The 21,509-nt window shown below is 40.3% G+C and overlaps 1 protein-coding gene across 2 annotated transcripts in view; it reads right to left on the bottom strand.

Annotated features, from left to right (window-relative positions):
• Positions 1-21,509, bottom strand: part of LOC126191081 (Bardet-Biedl syndrome 4 protein) — a 117,677-nt gene that overhangs the window by 77,502 nt on the left and 18,666 nt on the right. For both annotated transcript variants that reach the window (XM_049931800.1, XM_049931801.1), the window contains one exon: positions 12,087-12,249. In XM_049931800.1, the coding sequence (XP_049787757.1) occupies positions 12,087-12,249 (163 nt within the window). The remainder of the gene's footprint in view (positions 1-12,086; positions 12,250-21,509) is intronic.

The following is a 21,509-nucleotide window of genomic DNA, read 5'->3' on the forward strand; positions in this document are numbered from 1 at the left end:
TTCTTCACGCAGTATCATATCTCCCTTCTCATCTTCATCTACATCCTCTTCCATTTTCATAATTTCATAATATTGTCCTCAAGTGCGTCTCCCTTGTGTAGACTCTCTATATACTCCTTTCAACTTTCTGTTTTCCCTTCTTTGCTTAGGACCAGTTATCTGCTTAAGCTCTTGATATTCATACAGGTGGTTCTCTTTTCTCAAAGGTCTCTTTAGTTTTTCTGTAGGTAACACCTATTTTACCTCTAGTGATATATGCTTCTACATCCTTACATTTGTCCTCTAGCCATTCCTGCTTAGCCATTTTGCACTTCCTGTCAATCTCATTTGTTACACGTTTGTATTCCCTTCTGCCTGATTCATTTTTGCATTTTCACATCTTCTCCTTTCATCAATGAAATTCAATATCTCTTCTGTTACCCAAGGATTTCTACTAGTCACCTTCTTTTTACCTATTTGATCCTCTGCTGCCTTCACTATTTCTTCTCTCAAAGCTACCCATTCTTCTTCTACTGTGTTCCTTTCCCCTGTTCTTGTAAATCATTCCCTAATGTTCCCTCTGAAACTCTCTGGTTCTTTCAGTTTATCCAGGTCCCATTTCCTTAAAACCCTGCCCTTTTGCAGTTCCTTCAGTTTTAATCTGCAGTTCATAAATTGTGGTCAGAGTCCACATCTGCCCCTGGAAATGTCTTATAATTTAAAACCTGGTTCCGAAATCTGTCTTACCATTATATAATCAATCTGAAACCTCCTGGTGTATCCAGGTCTCTTCCACATATACAACCTTCTTTCATGATTCTTAAACAAAGTGTTAGCTATGATTAAATTATGTTCTATGCAAAATTCTACCAGGTCGCATCATCTTTCATTCCTTTCCCACAGTCCATATTCACCTACTACTTTTCCTTCTCTTCCTTTTCCTACTATGAAATTTCAGTCCCCCCCCATGACTATTAAATTTTTGATTCCTTTAACTATCTGAATAATTTCTCTTATCTCATCATACATTTCCTCAATCTCTCCCCATCTGCAGAAGCTGGCATATAAACTTGTGCTACTGAGGTGGATGTAGGCTTTGTGTCTGTCATGGCTACAATAATGCATTCACTATGCTGTTCATAATAGCTTATCTGTGTTCCTGTTTTTCTATTCATTATTAAACCTACTCCTGCATTACTCCTATTTGATTTTGTATTTATACCCTGTGTTCACCTGACCACAAGTCCTGTTCCTCTGCCACCAAACTTCACTAATTCCCACTATATTTAATTTTAACCTATCCATTTCCCTTTTTAAATATTCTACCCTACCTGCCCAATTAAGGGATCTGATATTCCACACTCCGATCTGTAGAAAACCAGTTTTGTTTCTCCTGATAACAACATCCTCCTGGGTAGTCCCCACCCAAAGATCCAAATGGAAGTCTATTTTATCTCCAAAATATTTGACCATACAGTAGAGCTGCATGCCCTCAGGAAAAATTACAGATGTAATTTCCCCTTGCTTTCAGCCATTTGCAGTACCAACACAGCAAGGCCGTTTTGGTTGATGTTACAAGGCCAGATCAGTCAATCATCCAGACTGTTGCCCCTGCAACTACTGAAAAGGCTGCTGCCCCTCTTCAGGAACTACACATTTGTCTGGCCTCTCTATAGATTCCCCTCTGTTGTGGTTGCATGTGTGGTACGGCTATCTGTATCGCTGAGGCACGCAAGCCTCCCAACCAATGGCAAGGTCCATGATCCATATTGGGGGGGGGGGGGGGGGGGGGGGGGGATGTTTAACATACTAGCCAATCATATTTCAGAAACTTTAGATTACTGACTAGTGTTGAAGTGTGTAGCACTGGCTAAGCATACTACACTGAAGAATACTGTGTGGAATTTAAAGCTGTTTGTTGACTGGTTAAAGTTATGGTCAATTGGACAACTGGCCATGAGTACCGTACTTATGCTGACTTCCAATTAGGTAATATGCTGTGTGAATGACATGAATAGTAAAACTTTGATCAAGTACCGTATGTTTTCACATCAGGGCAGACGTGGAAGTGGTATGTGTACTGCTAAAGTACTACAGACTTTAACCAAGACCTTGCTTTATTTAGTAGCTTAAGTCAGACCAGATAGAATGAACTCTCTTTTCAGCTATGAGAGAGTAAATTTTATGCACCCCATTGAAACGTATAAGTGAATCCTTTCTTTTAAACTGCTTTTCCAGGCTGGACCATGTTATATGTTTCAGGGAAGGCAATGGTTCTGAAGAACTCAGTGAGATAAGTGAATTATTTCAGTTCAGGAAAAGGAATAAGATCACTGATCACTGTAGTGTTGTCTGCCACAGACACCAAGCTGAGTGTCTCAATTTGTAAAACATAAGTTGGCACCAGACATTCCTATTACCACCATTACAGGCAGCTATGCAGCAACCATGGCTGCCAACCAATGGTCTCTCGAAGGACTCATCCTCCTTGGCCATTGCAGACAGCACCATAATAAAAATGAATAAGAGGCCATCACAAGCTATCATCAGTCCCCTTTAGCATGGTGTCTACTATGTATGTGAGTACTCAGACTCTCTCTTAGTCATTAGTGCATTATGGCTTGGCTATGGACCTGGAATCTTCTAGATACTCAGTTTGGATCTGTCTGCATTTGTGGATCTGTCTGCATTTGTGTTCAGCAACTCCTTGAGTTAAGTAAATGATTTTTACCTATCATATTTTACGGACCATAAGACGCTCTTTTTTCTTTAGAAAATTGCCACCAAAATTCAGGTGCATCTTATGCTTGCAATTAATATAAAAATGTCCAGTGTTTCATGTAAAATTCCTGTCAGTCTTACAAGGGCCATATACTCGATGCCACAGGAAATCTATCTCAATCTGGCAACACTGGATTCAACTGACAGCAACAGTAAACCAATGTCATCAACACAAGTTTCAGGGATTCACAAGCTTGCTAACACTATCTCCTCCCACCCCGCTGTCACAAACCCAGAACACTGTCTACCCTATAATGCGTCATTCCACGGTGAATTTGAATTGAAAGTGATTTGTGTTATCGGTAATGCTGCAATATTTTTGTTAGTAGCTAGTTTTGTAATGGAAAAAAATAAAAGGTGCAGGCTATAAATTGAAAGTAATAGCATATGCAGAAGAACTTGGAAACAGATCAGCTCAGGGACAATTTGGTCCTCCACCAACAGGAAAAACTATTCACAATTTGGCAGGCTAGGAAAAAAAAAGAAGAAGAAGAAGAAGAAGAAAGGAGGAAGACTAAATGTACAAATAGAGGACTGAATGCAAAATGGCCAAAACTAGGTGACATATTGACATGGATTCAAGGACTCCGTCTATAGGGCATTGGAATTAATACAGAAATGATTTAAATACATGCTTATAAGCTAGCACCATAATGGAACTTAACAGACTGTAATGGTGGTGTTGGTTGGTGTTACAGGTTTATGAAGTGTCATGGACTTAGCATGTGAACAAAAACCCAAATATCTCAGAAAATGCCACAAGAGTATGAAGAGAAAATATTATCTTTCCATCTCTTTATCATTCAACATCGAAAGAAAACCAGTTATGGAACTAAGCCAAACAGCGAAGGTGGACGAAACTCCTCTGATGTTTGATGTGACTATGTAGACTTTCCCACTGTATTTCTTTTTTTTTTTTTTTTTTCCATCAGTCTACTGACTGGTTTGATGCGGCCCACCATGAATTCCTTTCCTGTGCTAACCTCTTCATCTCAGAGTAGCACTTGCAACCTACGTCCTCAATTATTTGCTTGACGTATTCCAATCTCTGTCTTCCTCTACAGTTTTTGCCCTCTACAGCTCCCTCTAAAACCATGGAAGTCATTCCTCATGTCTTAGCAGATGTCCTATCATCCTGTCCCTTCTCCTTGTCAGTGTTTTCCACATATTCCTTTCCTCTCCGATTCTGCATAGAACCTCCTCATTCCTTACCTTATCAGTCCACCTAATTTTCAACATTCGTCTATAGCACCACATCTCAAATGCTTCTATTCTCTTCTGTTCCGGTTTTCCCACAGTCCATGTTTCACTACCATACAATGCTGTACTCCAGACGTACATCCTCAGAAATTTCTTCCTCAAATTAAGGCCGGTATTTGATATTAGTAGACTTCTCTTGGCCAGAAATGCCTTTTTTGCCATAGCGAGTCTGCTTTTGATGTCCTCCTTGCTCCATCCGTCATTGGTTATTTTACTGCCTAGGTAGCAGAATTCCTTAACTTCATTGACTTCGGACCATCGATGCTGATGTTAAGTTTCTCGCTGTTCTCATTTCTACTACTTCTCATTACCTTCGTCTTTCTCCCATACTGTGTACTCATTAGACTGTTCATTCCGTTCAGCAGATCATTTAATTCTTCTTCACTTTCACACAGGATAGCAATGTCAGCAGCGAATTGTATAACTGATATCCTTTCACCTTGTATTTTAATTCCACTCCTGGACCTTTCTTTTATTTCCATCATTGCTTCCTCGATGTACAGATTGAAGAGTAGGGGTGAAAGGCTACAGCCTTGTCTTACACCCTTCTTAATACGAGCACTTTGTTCTTGATCATCCACTCTTATTATTCCCTCTTGGTTGTTGTACATATTGTATATGACCTGTCTCTCCCTGTAGCTTACCCCTACTTTTTTCAGAATCTCGAACAGCTTGCGCCATTTTATATTGTTGAACGCTTTTTCCAGGTCGACAAACCCTATGAACGTGTCTTGATTTTTCTTTAGCCTTGCTTCCATTATTAGCCGTAACGTCAGAATAGCCTCTCTCGTCCCTTTACTTTTCCTAAAGCCAAACTGATCGTCACCTAGCGCATTCTCAATTTTCTTTTCCATTCTTCTGTATATTATTCTTGTAAGCAGCTTCAATGCATGAGCTGTTACGCTGATTGTGTGATAATTCTCGCACTTGTCAGCTCTTGCCGTCTTTGGAATTGTATGGATGATGCTTTTCCGAAAGTCAGATGGTATGTCGCCAGACTCATATATTCTACACACTAACGTGAATAGTCATTTTGTTGCCACTTCCCCCAATGATTTTAGAAATTCTGATGGAATGTTATCTATCCCTTCTGCCTTATTTGACCGTAAGTCCTCCAAAGCTCTTTTAAATTCCGATTCTAATACTGGATCCCCTATCTCTTCTAAATCGACTCCTGTTTCTTCTTCTAACACATCAGACAAATCTTCACCCTCATAGAGGCTTTCAATGTATTCTTTCCACCTTTCTGTTCTCTCCTCTGCATTTAACAGTGGAATTTCCGTTGCACTCTTAATATTACCACCATTGCTTTTAATGTCACCAAAGGTTGTTTTGACTTTCCTGTATGCTGAGTCTGTCCTTCCGACAATCATATCTTTTTTGATGTCTTCACATTTTTCCTGCAGCCATTTCGTCTTAGCTTCCCTGCACTTCCTATTTATTTCATTCCTCAGCGACTTGTATTTCTGTATTCCTGATTTTCCCGGAACATGTTTGTACTTCCTCCTTTCATCAATCAACTGAAGTATTTCTTCTGTTACCCACGGTTTCTTCGCAGCTACCTTCTTTGTACCTATGTTTTCCTTCCCAACTTCTGTGATGGCCCTTTTTAGAGATGTCCATTCCTCTTCAACTGTACTGCCTACTGCGCTATTCCTTATTGCTGTATCTATAGCGTTAGAGAACTTCAAACGTATCTCGTCATTCCATAGTACTTCCGTATCCCACTTCTTTGCGTATTGATTCTTCCTGACTAATGCCTTGAACTTCAGCCTACTCTTCATCACTACTATATTGTGATCTGAGTCTATATCTGCTCCTGGGTACGCCTTACAATCCAGTATCTGATTTCGGAATCTCTGTCTGACCATGATGTAATCTAATTGAAATCTTCCCGTATCTCTCGGCCTTTTCCAAGTATACCTCCTCCTCTTGTGATTCTTGAACTTCGCTATTATTAGCTGAAACTTGTTACAGAACTCAATTAGTCTTTCTCCTCTTTCATTCCTTGTCCCAAGCCCATATTCTCCTGTAACCTTTTCTTCTACTCCTTCCCCTACAACTGCATTCCAGTCGCCCATGACTATTAGATTTTCGTCCCCCTTTACATACTGCATTACCCTTTCAATATCCTCATACACTTTCTCTATCTGTTCATCTTCAGCTTGCGACATCAGCATGTATACCTGAACTATTGTTGTCGGTGTTGGTCTGCTGTCAATTCTGATTAGAACAACCCGGTCGCTGAACTGTTCACTGTAACACACTCTCTGCCCTACCTTCCTATTCATAACGAATCCTACACCTGTTATACCATTTTCTGCTGCTGTTGATATTACCCGATACTCATCTGACCAGAAATCCTTGTCTTCCTTCCACTTCACTTCACTGACCCCTACTATATCTAGATTGAGCCTTTGCATTTCCCTTTTCAGATTTTCTAGCTTCCCTACCACATTCAAGCTTCTGACATTCCACGCCCCGACTCGTAGAACATTATCCTTTCGTTGATTATTCAATCTTTTTCTCATGGTAACCTCCCCCTTGGCAGTCCCCTCCCGGAGATCCGAATGGGGGACTATTCCGGAATCTTTTGCCAATGGAGAAATCATCATGACACTTCTTCAATTACAGGCCACATGTCCTGTGGATACACGTTACGTGTCTTTTAATGCAGTTGTTTCCATTGCCTTCTGCATCCTCATGTCGTTGATCATTGTTGATTCTTCCACCTTTAGGGGCAATTTCCCACCCCTAGGACAAGAGAGTGCCCTGAACCTCTATCTGCTCCTCCGCCCTCTTTGACAAGACCGTTGGCAGAATGAGGCTGACTTCTTATGTCGGAAGTCTTCCGCCGTCAATGCTGATTATTTATCAAAATTTAGGCAGTGGCGCAGATCGAACCCGCGACCGAAGACGTTTTGATTATGAATCAAAGACGCTACCCCTAGACCACGGGTCTAGTTCATTTGAAGGTGCAAAACAGTATGCATGATACACAGAGGAAAACCGTTCAAGTGGGGCGAAACTAATTTTGTTGTGGCATGTAATATCAGAAAAGAGAATAGGCTGTGAGGGGAAAGTGAGACCTTCAAGAAATGCTTCGTTTTATGTGGGCAAAATTATCTGTTCAGATAACAAGAGAGTTTCTGAAGTGTCAACTTATCCGGAATGATACATTCAAATATAAGCCTCATGGTAAATTGTAGAAGTGGAAGGCAAGAGGTATAAAACCACTTTCAAAAAAAGTACTGCCATGAATATTTGTAAAAGTTCTTGCGAATATCTCGTAAGAAACTAAAAGAAGAGATCAAGAAGATAATTCTAATTAAAGAAAGATAGACTTTGTTATTGTGAAATACAGTTGTCAGCCCATATAAAGGATGTTTCAGGAGAGGTGGTAGCATAAATTAATTTGAATAAAACATTCCACATAACAATACCAAACTTTTATTGGTTACAGAGAGACAGCTGCTTACAGAGATAAATTTCATTTTGTGTGTTTGTACTGCAGTTGCTACGGGTTTATTCATTTTTGTCCTGAAGTTCTAGTTGTGAAGTTGTGCTTGTGTTTATCTAACTGAATTTTTCAATCTGTCATTATGATTTGTTGGCCAATTCTGCTATACCATTTACGAACACTGAAAACATTTACAGATGCAGAGTACACCGATACAGTGTTTACATACGGATTTTGTACTGGAAACGCTGCTGCTGTTTGTAGAGAATATGGTAAATGATTGTCTAACTGCAAAGTATCAGATTCAAGAGTGTTTACTTGTATTTTCACTAAACTGTGACAGATTGATGCACAACCTTGCATCATGTTTTATCTGAGAGTTCAAATGAACTAATCATTGACAACGCATAAGACATTATTTAGTTGGTAGAACATAGTCCTTCAACAAGCATGTGCAGAATTTCTACACATATAAAAGAATATAGTGGACATTATGTATGTGGGGTGTCCACCCATATCATTTTCAGTGTATTCAGTACCTTTGACAGTGAGAAGGTATACAATTAGAATTTTGTCACTGGCTAGTTGCAAATGGTTGAATAGCCCAATTAATACTGTTTGCTCTTTCATCCATGATGGTATCAATTACACTCTAACTCAAATCTGTGGTCCGAAAAAAACTCAAATGCTTTTGGGTACACATTTTCTATGAACACTTCTCTGTAAATGTGCTATGTGTGATGATAAGCAACCTGTAGATTGGACTTGATGTGTTATCTCATCACCTTACAGAGTCCTGTTACCCAGACTTACTTGAAAATGAGCTTCCATCATTATTGGAAGATGACATTGTGTCAACTGCTGGGGGGTGATCTGACGTGTTTCATTATTCTGAAATATCAGAGATGACGAGATTGGTTGTTACAAGCGATCTTGGTGTACCTGGTATTCTAGAATAATAAACTTATTGGAAGGAGTTCGTTCAACTGGGAGGATGGGTATGTTCTTCCAGCATATAGGTCTCTGTATGTTCTAGTTGTAAGGTGACAGATCATGTAAACCTAACATTCCCTGAAAGATTAATTGTCAGTAATGGTCACTTCTCTTGAAGACCAAGGTCCCTGGACTTCACCCCTTTACAGTTTTTGTCGTGTCATCAAATGACACCACTTGTGCACTGGCTGTCAGATGCTTGCTAGCATATACAATAATATCTGTGGACACTGAGTGGTAGTGCCAGCATGGCAGTATATGCAAATCTGGTGCCGCGCTTCCCCTCTCTGGGAAGACTACACTACACAATGCCCTCTCCAGCACTCACATATAAAGGACGTCAACAGCAGTGCTCAGAGGTGAGTTCGTCAGTGCAGATCGTCTCCTCAGTTCGATAGCTCGGCTTCACTGGACAGAGGCTGTCGATGTCATAGCTAGTTAGGTCCACAAGAACCAGAGCAGCTAGAAAGATAGTTTAGTACTGAGCTGACAAAAGACTTTATTCAGAGACTGGAAATGCATGTTGTGTTCCACATGACTGCTTCTCAAAAGATAAGTAAATGTGTTTGATTATTGTAATAATATTATGAAAAGGATAGTTGTTACTCACCATATAGCGGAGATGCTGAGTCGCAGAAATGCAAAACAAAAAGACTGTCAGAATGTTAGTTTTCAGCCAACAAGGCCTTTGTCAAAAATAGACAGTCTGGTCACAAACATTACCTATCCCATCAAAGTCTGGGCTACCTGTGAAACCAGTCATGTGATCTACAAGCTAAGCTGCAACCACCGTGCTGCACCCTATGTGGGCATGACAACCAACAAACTTACACACAACTTACACACATAAGACCACAGTCTCAGGCAGTCTCAGGCAGCTGCAGCCATGGAGCTAGACTGCAAGCAGCAGTGCATTATGGGAGAGGCAACTGCGTAGGAGCAAGGAAGGCTGGGAAGGGGAGGGGGAGAGATGGCTGGGTAGAGGTGGGGGACATCAAAGTGCTGCAAAGTGCTGCTGGGAGCGTGCAGGGATGAGGTGGAGACTAGGGCAGCTAAATGCAATTGGGAGGTTAGATGGTGAGTGGGGGAGGGGGGGGGGGGGGGGCGCATAGTGGAAAAGAAGAGAAGTAAAAAGACTGGATGCATTGATGGACTAGAGAGCTATGTAGCACTGGAGAGGGAACAGGGACGGGGGCTAGATGGGTAAGAACAATGGCTAACGAAGACTGAGGCCAGGAGGGTTACAGGAACACAGGATATACTGCAGGGAGAGTTCTCATGTGCGCAATTCAGAAAAGTGGTTCTGGTGGGAAGGATTCAGATGGCACAGGCTGTGAAGAAGTCACTGAAATGAAGGTCATGTTGGGCGGTGTGCTCAGCAACAGGGTGGTACAGTTGTTTCTTGGTCACAGCTTGTCAGTGGCCATTCACGCAGACAGATAGTTTGTTGGTTGTCATGCCCACATAGGGTGCAGCACGGTGGTTGCAGCTTAGCTTGTAGATCACATGACTGGTTTCACAGGTAGCCCAGACTTTGATGGGATAGGTAATGTTTGTGACCAGACTGGAATAGGTGGTGGCGGGAGGATGTATGGAACAGGTCTTGCATCTAGGTCTATTACAGGGATATGAGCCATGAGGCAAGGGGTTGGGAGCAGGGGTTGTGTAGGGATGGACGAGGACATTGTGTAGGTTCGGCAGGCGGTGGAATACCACTGTGGCAGGGGTGGGAAGGATAGTGGGTTAGACATTTCTCATTTCAAGGCACAACGAGAAAGAGTCAAAACTGCGGTGAATGTAATTCAGTTGCTCCAGACCTGGGTAGTACCGAGTCACAAGGGGAATGCTCCTCTGTAGCCAAATGGTGGGACTTTGGGAGGTGTTGGTTAACTGGAAAGCTAATGCACGGACGATTGTAGAAGGTTGGGAGGGTAATTACAATCTGTAAAGGCCTCAGCGAGACCCCCTTTATTTAGAGAGGGACCGCTCATTACTACAGATGCGATGGCCATGGGTGTGTAGGCTGTATGGAGTGGGAGGCAGCTGTCAAAGTGGAGAGACTGCTGGTAGTTGGTTGGTTTGATATGGACAGAAGAGGTACTGATATAGCCATCTTTGAGATGGGGATCAACATTGAGGAAGGTGACTTCGTGGGTTGAGTAGGACCAGGTGAAATGAATGAGGAAGAAGAGGTTGAGGTTCTGGAGGAATGTAGATAGGGCATCCTTACCCTCATCCAGATGCTGGGTGTTTAGGAAAGATTCCTCTAGATGGCCATGAATAGGTTGGCACAAGATGGTGCCATATAGGAGCCCATGGTCATACCCCAGATTTGTTTGTAGGTAGTGTCTTCAAAGGAGAGGTAAATGTGGGTGAGAATATAGTTGGTCATGGTGACTACAAAGGAGCTGGTGAGTGGTGAGTTTGGAATTCATCAGGCGTTTGGAAAAGTAGAGTTCAATAGTTGTAAGGCCATTGGCATTAGGAGTGTTAGTGTAAATGGAGACCTCACAATAGTGATGATGAGGGCACCGTGTGGTAAAGGAACAGAAACTGTGGAGAGTTGGAGAAGGAAATGGTTGATATCTTTTATATAGCAAGATAGGTTGTGGATAATAGGCCGAAGGTGTTGTCTACAAGAGCAGAGATTCTCTCAGTGGGGGCACAGTGACTGGCCATAATGGGATGTCCCGGACGGCTGGGTTTATAGACTTTAGGAAGCATGTAGGAGGTAAGCAGGGAATAGCAGGGGTGAGGAGAGAGATGGACTCTGGGGAGAGGTTCTGGGATGGGCCTAAGGATTTGAGGAGAGACTGGAGATCCTGCTGGATTTCTGGGATGGGATCACTGTGGCAGGGATTGTAGGTGGATGAATCTGACAGGTGATGAAGTCCTTCTGCCAGGAAATCCTTGTGGTCGAATCACCAGTGGTGGAGCCTTTGTCATCAGGTAGGATTATAAGGTCAGGATCAGTTTTTAGGTGGTGGATTGTGGCTCTTTTTGTGGATGTAAGTTTAGTTTGCATGTTGAGGAATTTGGGGGATTGAAACGATTACTCAGTTATAGCACCATCTACTTATACTGATCAGCCAGAACATTAGGACCACCAACCTACTAGCGACATAAACCCACCCAGGTGATAGCAGCACCATCTGGCGAGGAATGAATGCTAGTCAGACACACGCACAGTGCACGTAGTATCAGTGAGCATGCTGTCTGTGTGTAGAAAGGGGAAAGCACGCAATCTATCTGAGTTTGACCGAGGACAGATTGTGATGGCCTAGAGGCTTGGCAGAGCATTTCTGGAACTGTAGGACTTGTCAGGTGTCCGAGGAATGCTGTGGTGAGTGTCTTAATTAGTACAAACCACCACCTCATAAGTTAGTTTGTTTGTTTCATGTTCCATGGACTATTTGTAAGGTGAATTGTAATGCTGTAGAACAAGTCAGTTTACACTCACATTACACATTCATTTGCAGATATGGCTACATGCTTACTATTTACAAGATTTTTTAAGATACAGATGTTCATTAGTAATTTATACCCACCAAATTTTACATGTTTACCATTCTCCCTGTATCATACTTAGTTATAAACAACAAGAAATGCTTACCTGCATGCTGCATTATATACATTAACTGCAGCACCAATATCGTTCTCAAGCAGGTATATTTTTGCAAGTGCTACGTAGGAACATTCTTGGCGGCTCAAATCAATGGCCTTCGAAATGCATTCTTTTGCTTTAACCCTTTCATTTAGGTGCAGGAGACACATGCCTACATGAAACATAAGAACTAAGGTTGTTGCTATTCTACACATTACTTTCTATGACAGATTAAATAAAACATGTCATTTAAACAGTAATATTTTGCCAGCAGAACATGTTTAAAAATAAACAAATAAAATGGAAAAAATTCAATAAATCCATCTTCTGGAAAGAACACAGTGTAGAACTAGTCTCACAAGTCACACATTCAACTGGAAAAGCAAAATTCATACAAAAAATCTACCAAAATACACAAACACAAACTTATAAAATAGAATGAGTTAGTAAATTTAAATCATCACCATCATCATCATTTAAGACTGACTATGCCTTTCAGCGTTCAGTCTGGAGCATAGTCCCCCTTATAAAATTCCTCCATGATCCCCTATTCAGTGCTAACATTGGTGCCTCTTCTGACGTTAAACCTATTACTTCAAAATCATTCTTAACCGAATCCAGGTACCTTCTCCTTGGTCTACCCTGACTCCTCCTACCCTCTACTGCTGCACTCATGAGCCTCTTGGGTAACCTTTCTTCTCCCATGCGTGTAACATGACCCCACCATCTAAGCCTGTTCGCCCTGACTGCTAAATCTATACAGTTCATTCCCAGTTTTTCTTTGATTTCCTCATTGTGGAAACCCTCCTGCCATTGTTACCATCTACTAGTACCTGCAATCATCCTAGCTACTTTCATATCCGTAACCTCAACCTTATTCATAAGGTAACCTGAATCCACCCAGCTTTCGCTACCATACAACGAAGTTGGTCGAAAGATTGAACGGTGCACAGATAACTTAGTCTTGGTAATGACTTCCTTCTTGCAGAAGAGAGTAGATCGTAGCTGAGCGCTCACTGCATTAGCTTTGCTACACCTCGCTTCCAGTTCTTTCACTATGTTGCCATCCTGTGAGAATATGCATCCTAAGTACTTGAAACTGTCCACCTGTTCTAACTTTGTTCCTCCTATTTGGCACTCCATCCGTTTATATCTCTTTCCCACTGACATTACTTTCATTTTGGAGATGCCAATCTTCATACCATAGTCCTTAAATTTCTGGTCTAGCTCTGAAATATTACTTTGCAAACTTTCAATCGAATCTGCCATCACAATTAAGTCATCCGCATATGCAAGACTACTTATTTTGTGTTCACATATCTTAATCTCACCCAGCCAGTCTATTGTATTCAATATATGATTCATAAATAATATGAACAACAGTGGAGACAGGTTGCAGCCTCGTCTTACCCCTGAAACTACTCTGAACCATGAACTCAATTTACCGTCAACTCTAACTGCTGCCTGACTATCTATGTAAAGACCTTTAATTGCTTGCAAAAGTTTGCCTACTATTCCATAATGTCATAGAACAGACAATAACTTCCTCCTAGGAACCCAGTCATATGCCTTTTCTAGATCTATGAAGCATAGATACAAGTCCCTGTTCCACTCGTAACACTTCTCCATTATTTGCCGTAAGCTATAGATCTGGTCCTGACAACCTCTAAGAGACCTAAACCCACACTGATTTTCATCCAATTTGTCCTCAACTAATACTTGCACTTTCCTTTCAACAATACCTGAGAAGATTTTACCCACAATGCTGATTAAAGAGATACCTCTGTAGTTGTTACAATCTTTTCTGTTTCCATGTTTAAAGATTGGTGTGATTACTGCTTTCGTCCAGTCTGATGGAACCTGTCCCGACTCCCACGCCATTTTAATTATCCTGTGTAGCCATTTAAGACCTGACATTCCACTGTATTTGATGAGTTCCGACTTAATTTCATCCAACCCAGCCGCTTTGTTGCACTGCAATCTATTAACCATTTTCTCCACTTCCTCAAGTGTGATCCTATTTCCATCATCATTCGTAATATCTTGGACAAAACATACAGCAGAATGGACTAGAAAAATTTGCAATAGGTGTAAGAGCTAACGAAATGGGAAGAGTATACTATATTACTTGACAAAAAATATCTTGCACAAAACATGCATATCAAGAAAAACAAAACTAAAACACTATACCACAGCAGTAAGACCAGCATATTTAAGTGCATGTAAATACTAAGGATGAACTATAAGCTGGACAGAATAGAAATACTTGAAAGCTGGATTACTAGAAAAATAGTGGCTTCCACACAAACTATAAATGGTTGGAAAATGTAACAAGGAGAGCTATGAAAATATCAGAAGTAATGGCAAAGCAAAGATAAATCTTCATTGGGTACCTCTACCGAATGAATGAGAACAGGCTAACAACATAAATATTTCATGTCAAGTTGCAGGAACACATAATGAAAAGACTATCACACATTGAACTTGTGACCAAAGCCTTCATCAGAAATGAAAATACACACACATTCACACAAGCAGGCATAACTCATACACACACACACACACACACACACACACACACACACACACACACACACACACACACACACACAGAGCTGCTGTGGCCAGAATGCAACTCTCGCACTGAACAAAAGCAGCAATCCAGAGTGGGGTGGGGAAGGGATAGGGACAGCAGAGAACAGGTGGGGGAGAGAAGAATGCTGTCTGGTGAAGTGTGTAGGGACTACGGTAGATGGCAGCAGGACAAGGCTAGCAAGCACAGTGTTGGGATACTGTGGGGGGTCAGATATGGAGAGCATAAAACCAGAGGAGCAGAGAAGCGGATAAGACCAGTTGGTGCATTGGCAGGTAGCAGCACACAATGAGGGTGAGGGGATGTGAACTGGGAGGAGGTGATAGGACAGAGGGGGTGGAAACTGTTGGGTGGAGGATGTGGAGATAGTAGGTTACTGTAAGTTGAAAAACGGTTAATTTTGGGAGTGGAGAACGTGTTAGAAGGATAACTCCCATCTGTGAAGTCCATAAAAGCTGGTGGTGAAGGGGAGGATACAGATGGCACAGGTTGTGAAGCAGCAATTGAAATCAAGCATGTTATGTTCAGGTGCATGTTGTGCCACAGGGTGGCCCACTTTGCTGGTAGCCACAGTTTGTCACTGGCCATTCTTCCTGGTGGAAATTAAGTTGGTAGTCACACAAACACAAAAAACTGTGCAATGATTGCAGCAGAGCTGGTATATGACATTACTGCTTTTACAGGTCGCCCAGCCTCTGATGGCGTAGAATAAGCCCATGGCAGGACTCGAATAAGAAGTGCTGGGCAGTTGGATCAGCCAGGTCTTGCAACTGGGTCTTCCACAGATTTATGATCTCTGTGGCAAGGGATTGGGATTGAGAGTGGCACAGGGATGGACTAGGATGTTGTGGAGTTGAGAAGGAAGTCCCTCAAATCAGCGCATGATGACAGACAATCAGTGCCCTTATGTAAGATGTGGTTCAGATGTTCCAGTTTGGGGTGGTATTGGGTGACGAAGGGGGTCACTCCTTTCAGGGTGTATACACAGACAAGGAAAAAAAAATTTCCAGATTTACCGGTTAAAAATACACTTTCTCCTGGGTGAAAATACACTTTTTCCCTGTTAAGTGACAGTATACTTTTCCTCAGAACTGTAAAACACATCAATCCTTTGAATGGTTATGGTTTTATACACCGGCATAGAATTTCCTGGAACTTTAGAAAATGAAACTCGGGAAAAAAACAGGTTTGGAAAGATCTTTGAAGGACAGCAACAGGTACACAGCATATTTTCATATTACGAAAGTATATATTCAAATTACACCGAACACCGCATGTTACTTTCCAAAGCATTGAAATTGAGATTGTGATGTGCTTTTGTAAGCCAGTCATAGCTCATGTCACGTGATCTCGCCAGCTGATGACAGAAGATATCCAGAGCATAGGACACAAGATGTAGTCAGTCAATAGCAACATCACTGTTAAGTAGTGTGAACACACAAATAGGAAAAGCTAATGGTTTAAATTAATATACATAGTGTTGTTACAGGAACAGAAAAGCTTTCACATATAACATTGGTTTCAAAAATTAAAAAGCTGCAAAAATTAATAAGCTGCAAGAGAAGCTAAGCTTTCACACATGTTGATTCTTTTTTTTTTTTTTTTTTTTTTTTTTCCCCCGCTTCAAGACACATCACAGAAACATGCCAGTTAAATTTTTAACAACGACATAAATGTCTGACCTTTTGGGTTTGAAATTCTTCTAAATGGTCATCCTCAAAGAGTTGATTTTTAAATGAGAGTCAAATAAGATGAAAACTTCATCGTACATTCCTGTACATTGTTCACCTTGCAGGAAAGGTAATTTACTTTAAGTAAAGCTTTTCTCAAATAACCATTCGCAATATTTTCCTGCGACCTGTTAGAAATATGTTCGTTTCAGCAGTTGCCGGAGAGCACCACATAACTGGCATCACCGCGATTGCGTAGCTACGATGACATAGGAACCCCATATGTTGGTACGTTAAAACATTAAAAGATCTTACATTATGTCATAAAAGAAACAAAACATTAGATGATACTAAAAGAGCATCGGAATTTCATGAACCATACTAAAAAGCATATTTTGGCTTAAAGTGCACATTTGTATGTCCAGATATGGGAATAAATTTTCTTGGAGTACCAGTAGTGTATTGTCTCGTGTTTAGTTCTTTATTATGGCATTGTGCCATACATGCTAGAAGACAAAAACGTACAGTGAACAGTTGAAACAGGCCAATAGTGTGAAATTAAACACTTTGTTTCAAATGCCTCAGCAGAAAAGATTAATAAAAGCCAAATTTCTTTAGAAAACTGACAAAAATAACTTCATTGTTCTACAAGGCGATTATTGCTTGACTATCAGAAAGATGTACATAAAATATAATCTCAAACTAATAACATATTTTAGCCTTCCATAATTATGTGAATGTATTTTAATTCACTTGAAAGCTCCTGACCACAGAAATCCGTTTTGTTTTCATTTGACGAGAGAACAATAAACGGAGAGGAAGCAGCAAAATCACTAAACGTAAACACGGGTAACGTGGAGACCACCCACCTCCCCACTAGAACTAAGACTGTCCTGTGCATCAGCCCCATATCTATGATCCCTCCCTCAAGCGTGTGAGGTAGGACGCCAAAAATTTAAAAAAAAAAAATAGACTTTTCAAAAATATGTTCATTTCGTAGCACACATCTTTCTGAAGAATCTGATACATAAAGCATATGTGTTCGAGGAAATGTAAGACATGTTATTTGGTCTTAAGTGGGCCTAGGTGCAACGCCATGCTTCTTCACAAAGTATTCCTCTATCTTATGTCACTGTATTTCGCTCTGTGGAATTCAAACGTGTAATATTTTGTAATGGATGCCATCAAACTATATTCAGGACAGTAGAAATTAAAATTTCCTGTGGTGTCTCTCCTGCTCCCAGTCAGCTAGTTTGACTCCTGCCCTTTTCTTTTCTTTGATTTTTTTTCTTTTTTTTTAAAAAAAAAAAAGAAAATCCCTTGCAATTAATACTGGATGGGATTACTTGTAATTGGGAGAGCAAGAACTCTTCAGAAAATTTGCACTCTTTATTACCTATTAGCTAATAACTTGCTGTTTTTTGTGACATAAAATTAAATATAGCATACATAAAACCAGTAAAGACAAGAGACAAGCAAGACAGTACAGATTTATTCAATCCTTAAGTCCTAGCATTTTTTTTCTTTCTAATATTGCTACAGCTTTACATGGTGTAAACTTTGTAAAACTTTTTGCTACATCAAAAAATGAAATGTCATCGTCTAATACTGAAAAAATAGTACCAAAGACTGGTATGGTTTCTCGATTTGATTACTAGATTACTAGATTTGATTGCTAGATAAAACAAAATAGGCCTGCCTAATATTGCAGTAATTGTAACGCACACCAAATAAACGAGATTGTTCTGGCACAAATGGTCATTTTTATAACACGACAGAATATAATTCACGAAGTACCAATATCAAATGTCTATTAGGCCTACTACAAGCAAAAAGCTTTATATTAGGAAATAGTTTCACATTTCATTCATATGCTGCAGCTTCTCAAGCATGAATCGAAAAGTAGTAGTATAAAATTTTTATATAAATTTGGAACGGTCATATTCTTCCATAATTTGTGTGATGTCTCTGTTTCCTCTCCTTTCTCGTTCTAACAAACAATCTTGTCATCACTAATTCTGTGACTATTCCTGCCAGTGTCAAAACTTTCTCCGGTTGACTTCACTAACCCTGCCACAGTCAACACTTTAGTTATCCCCGTTTATTCTCCGGTCAGGGTTTATCACAACGCGTTTTCAGTGCTACTCCCAGAACAGAACTTAAGCGGATGCTAGTTGGGGACTGTACAACTCGCCCTTACTAGTTCAGCAGTCCGGCCAAAAATTTTGTGTCAAAATTTCATTTTCTTGGATACATCGAGAAGATAACACGTAATCTTTCGAACCTGTTATCCCTGTTGGTCATTTACTTCCACTCTGATTGACTGAATCTATAGATTTTGCTAGTAATTATAACAATACTGATCATTCGCAAACCCAGTGAACCACATAAACAGCGGTTAGCATTCACCCATCTGGCTTTATTCCACTTAGCTCATATAGCCCTGTCCCCTTTTGTCTGCAGGAAAGTTTATTTCTAGATGCGACACATTCAAAAATCAACTTATGATTCATTCAGAAATCAACTTAGAATGTGTTCAAAAATGTTCAAAATCCAACAGGGGTGCATTTCAAAATCGTATGAATAATAGATAGACCACTGTGCACTGGATGCTAGGCACTTTGTGAAACAAGGTTTTTTTTCTTCAAGAATATGAATTTGGTGCCCCCCCCCCCCCCCCCTGTTCTAACAGAGATGAATGTAATTTTGGAAAAGGCTAGGAACAAGCTTTCACATGATATCCATCATAGCCATATTCAAACAATGTAAATAGTAAAGGTCAGTGACCTAGACCTTCACCCTGAATGTCTCAAAATACATCACATTCAAAATTTCAGAAAAAATATATTTACTTCTTCATTTTATACTATAAAACATAGTAAAAATCAAGTTGGGATGGCATTTAGATTAGGAGATATAAATTAAAATCTACAGTTATGTGATACAATAAAACAATACAGATTGAATGCAAACTGCAATAAAATGACATAAATACTGAAAAAAATGTTAACTGTTAAAAAGATGGTGCAATAGCAATGCACAGTAAGGTAGCAATACAAATTCAACAATAGCAAGCATTTGCAATGTGCTAGATAACAGATTACAACATCTGAGCTTTAGTGATGGAAAACATGATATAACCATCCCAGCAAAACATGTGGAATGTATGGCAAACAGGTTCAAATAAACAAATGAAATGACGAATGTATCATCAGGACTTACCATGCCTCAATACTGGGAAGCAAGATATAACACTGTTAATGCAGTTCTTGGTGAACATTTGGTCTGTTGCAGTTCTCACATCAACCTTTGTACGAATGCCTTCCTTGTCCACAGTAAAGAATCAGATTTCTTGGGGTATACAAATAAAAGTAAACAGTCTTGAAGATGTAGGAAACTAACTGGTATCCTCATTAACATTAAAACACATCCAAGACAGCACTGATCTTTGTACATGCATACAGCAAACCTAGTGATATCACCAAGGTATGAGTCTTGTATCTGTGTCAAATATTCATTTCTGGTGTATGATGAATTGGGGAAAACATTCATTTGGATTTTGTTATGGGCAGTGGGAATAACTCACTGTAACTTCTGAGTAAAGTACCTGCAACTGTGCAAATCTGAGCTATAACCGCTCTTGAAGGAGAGATGCTTCATCATACTCAATTTCAGTTTCATAAAAGTGACACACTGCAATGTTGTTGGAACACCACTCAAACAACTGTCTGGGTGTTATTATCTGAGAGTTTGAAATGCACTGCAGACTGGCATGGGGAGCAAGTCTCTTGATGGTACCAGCGACACAGTTATATGGTCCTTAGCCACTCTGCACAGTTATTGAAATCACTTTGATGAAAAGGTATGTTTCCAAATTTTTTGTGGTGTCTGTACTAGGCTACAGTGCCATCTGAGAAGTAATAAAACTACTTGGGTTGTTCTATGGAAATGGTACCTCATGAAGTTAATCAGATTTCGTTTTTTGTACAATAGAAATGCACGAACAGGGATGAATGTGCGGGCGTGTTATCACGATGCAAGAACCATGAATTGTCTCACCACATTTCAGCCCGTTTTCTTCTCACAATTTTTTCTCACAGGTGTCACAATATGTACCGACATTACCATCGATTAACGGTTTGTCCCTGTAGCACAAATTCATGACAAAGAATCACCAGTTATGATTCTCTTAACAAACATCTTGTTCTCATTCGTGTGATCCAATAGCTCCTCACAGGTTGCAACGTGAAGGTCTTTCTGGTCTTCACTTATGAACCATGGGATGAACTTGCTCGCCAAATGATGCATTGCATGATGCTGTGCCAGGATTTCATGACATGATCCATCTGACATGTTACATTCTTCTGCAATCTCTCAGACAGTCATTCTTCAATTGGCATGCACAATTTCGCATGTGCCACAATGCCAACCACATTTCACTCCAATCCAACACACCACTGCTATTAAATTAAAAAGGTTCCAGGATTTTTTGGACAGACCTCATAAATGAAATGCGATCAGTTTTCTGCGTGTGTATAATAAACAACAAATCGCCCTGTGCATTGCTCCAGTGAGACCCCTGGAGCTCATCCTGCAGGACAAATGCATAATTCTCTGCAGAGCCACATGTAAAAAATTTTCATTGTCACAAAACATCTCTTCCAGGTGTTTCAGAAATTTGGACGGTTGAATGACTGTAAAGTAGTGCAGCAGGAGTTTCTTTTCAATTTTTCAACATGTTTTCCAAGAAGACTTCCACAGAAAATAGATCAATCTGGAAAGTTATTCTATCCGTACATATCCATGGTTTGTATGTTATATCATCAAGTCCATTATCATCATACAACACTCCTAAAGAAAGAAAGAATGTGTACGTGGGCAGTTCTCACATGTTGGCATAGAACGCTTTGGCTGTGCAAGATTGCAAATGACCTTAACAAGACAGTGTTTGTATGCATTAACAATCAGTGTCAGATGTAAACCATTTCCTAAATGGTTTGAGGTTCCAAATTCATTTTCAATCCTTCAAATGCTCCAACTTTCCAGAAGAAGTGTCAACATTTGGATCTTCTCCCTCACTTGTGGTGCTGGTTTTGAATTTCTGTTTCAATTGCAGTATAATTTTAGATTCCATAGTTGTTTCATCCTCCTCCTCTTTTTTTCTGGAAT

Source organism: Schistocerca cancellata, chromosome 6 (assembly GCF_023864275.1).
Source record: "Schistocerca cancellata isolate TAMUIC-IGC-003103 chromosome 6, iqSchCanc2.1, whole genome shotgun sequence".
Lineage (NCBI taxonomy): Eukaryota > Metazoa > Arthropoda > Insecta > Orthoptera > Acrididae > Schistocerca > Schistocerca cancellata.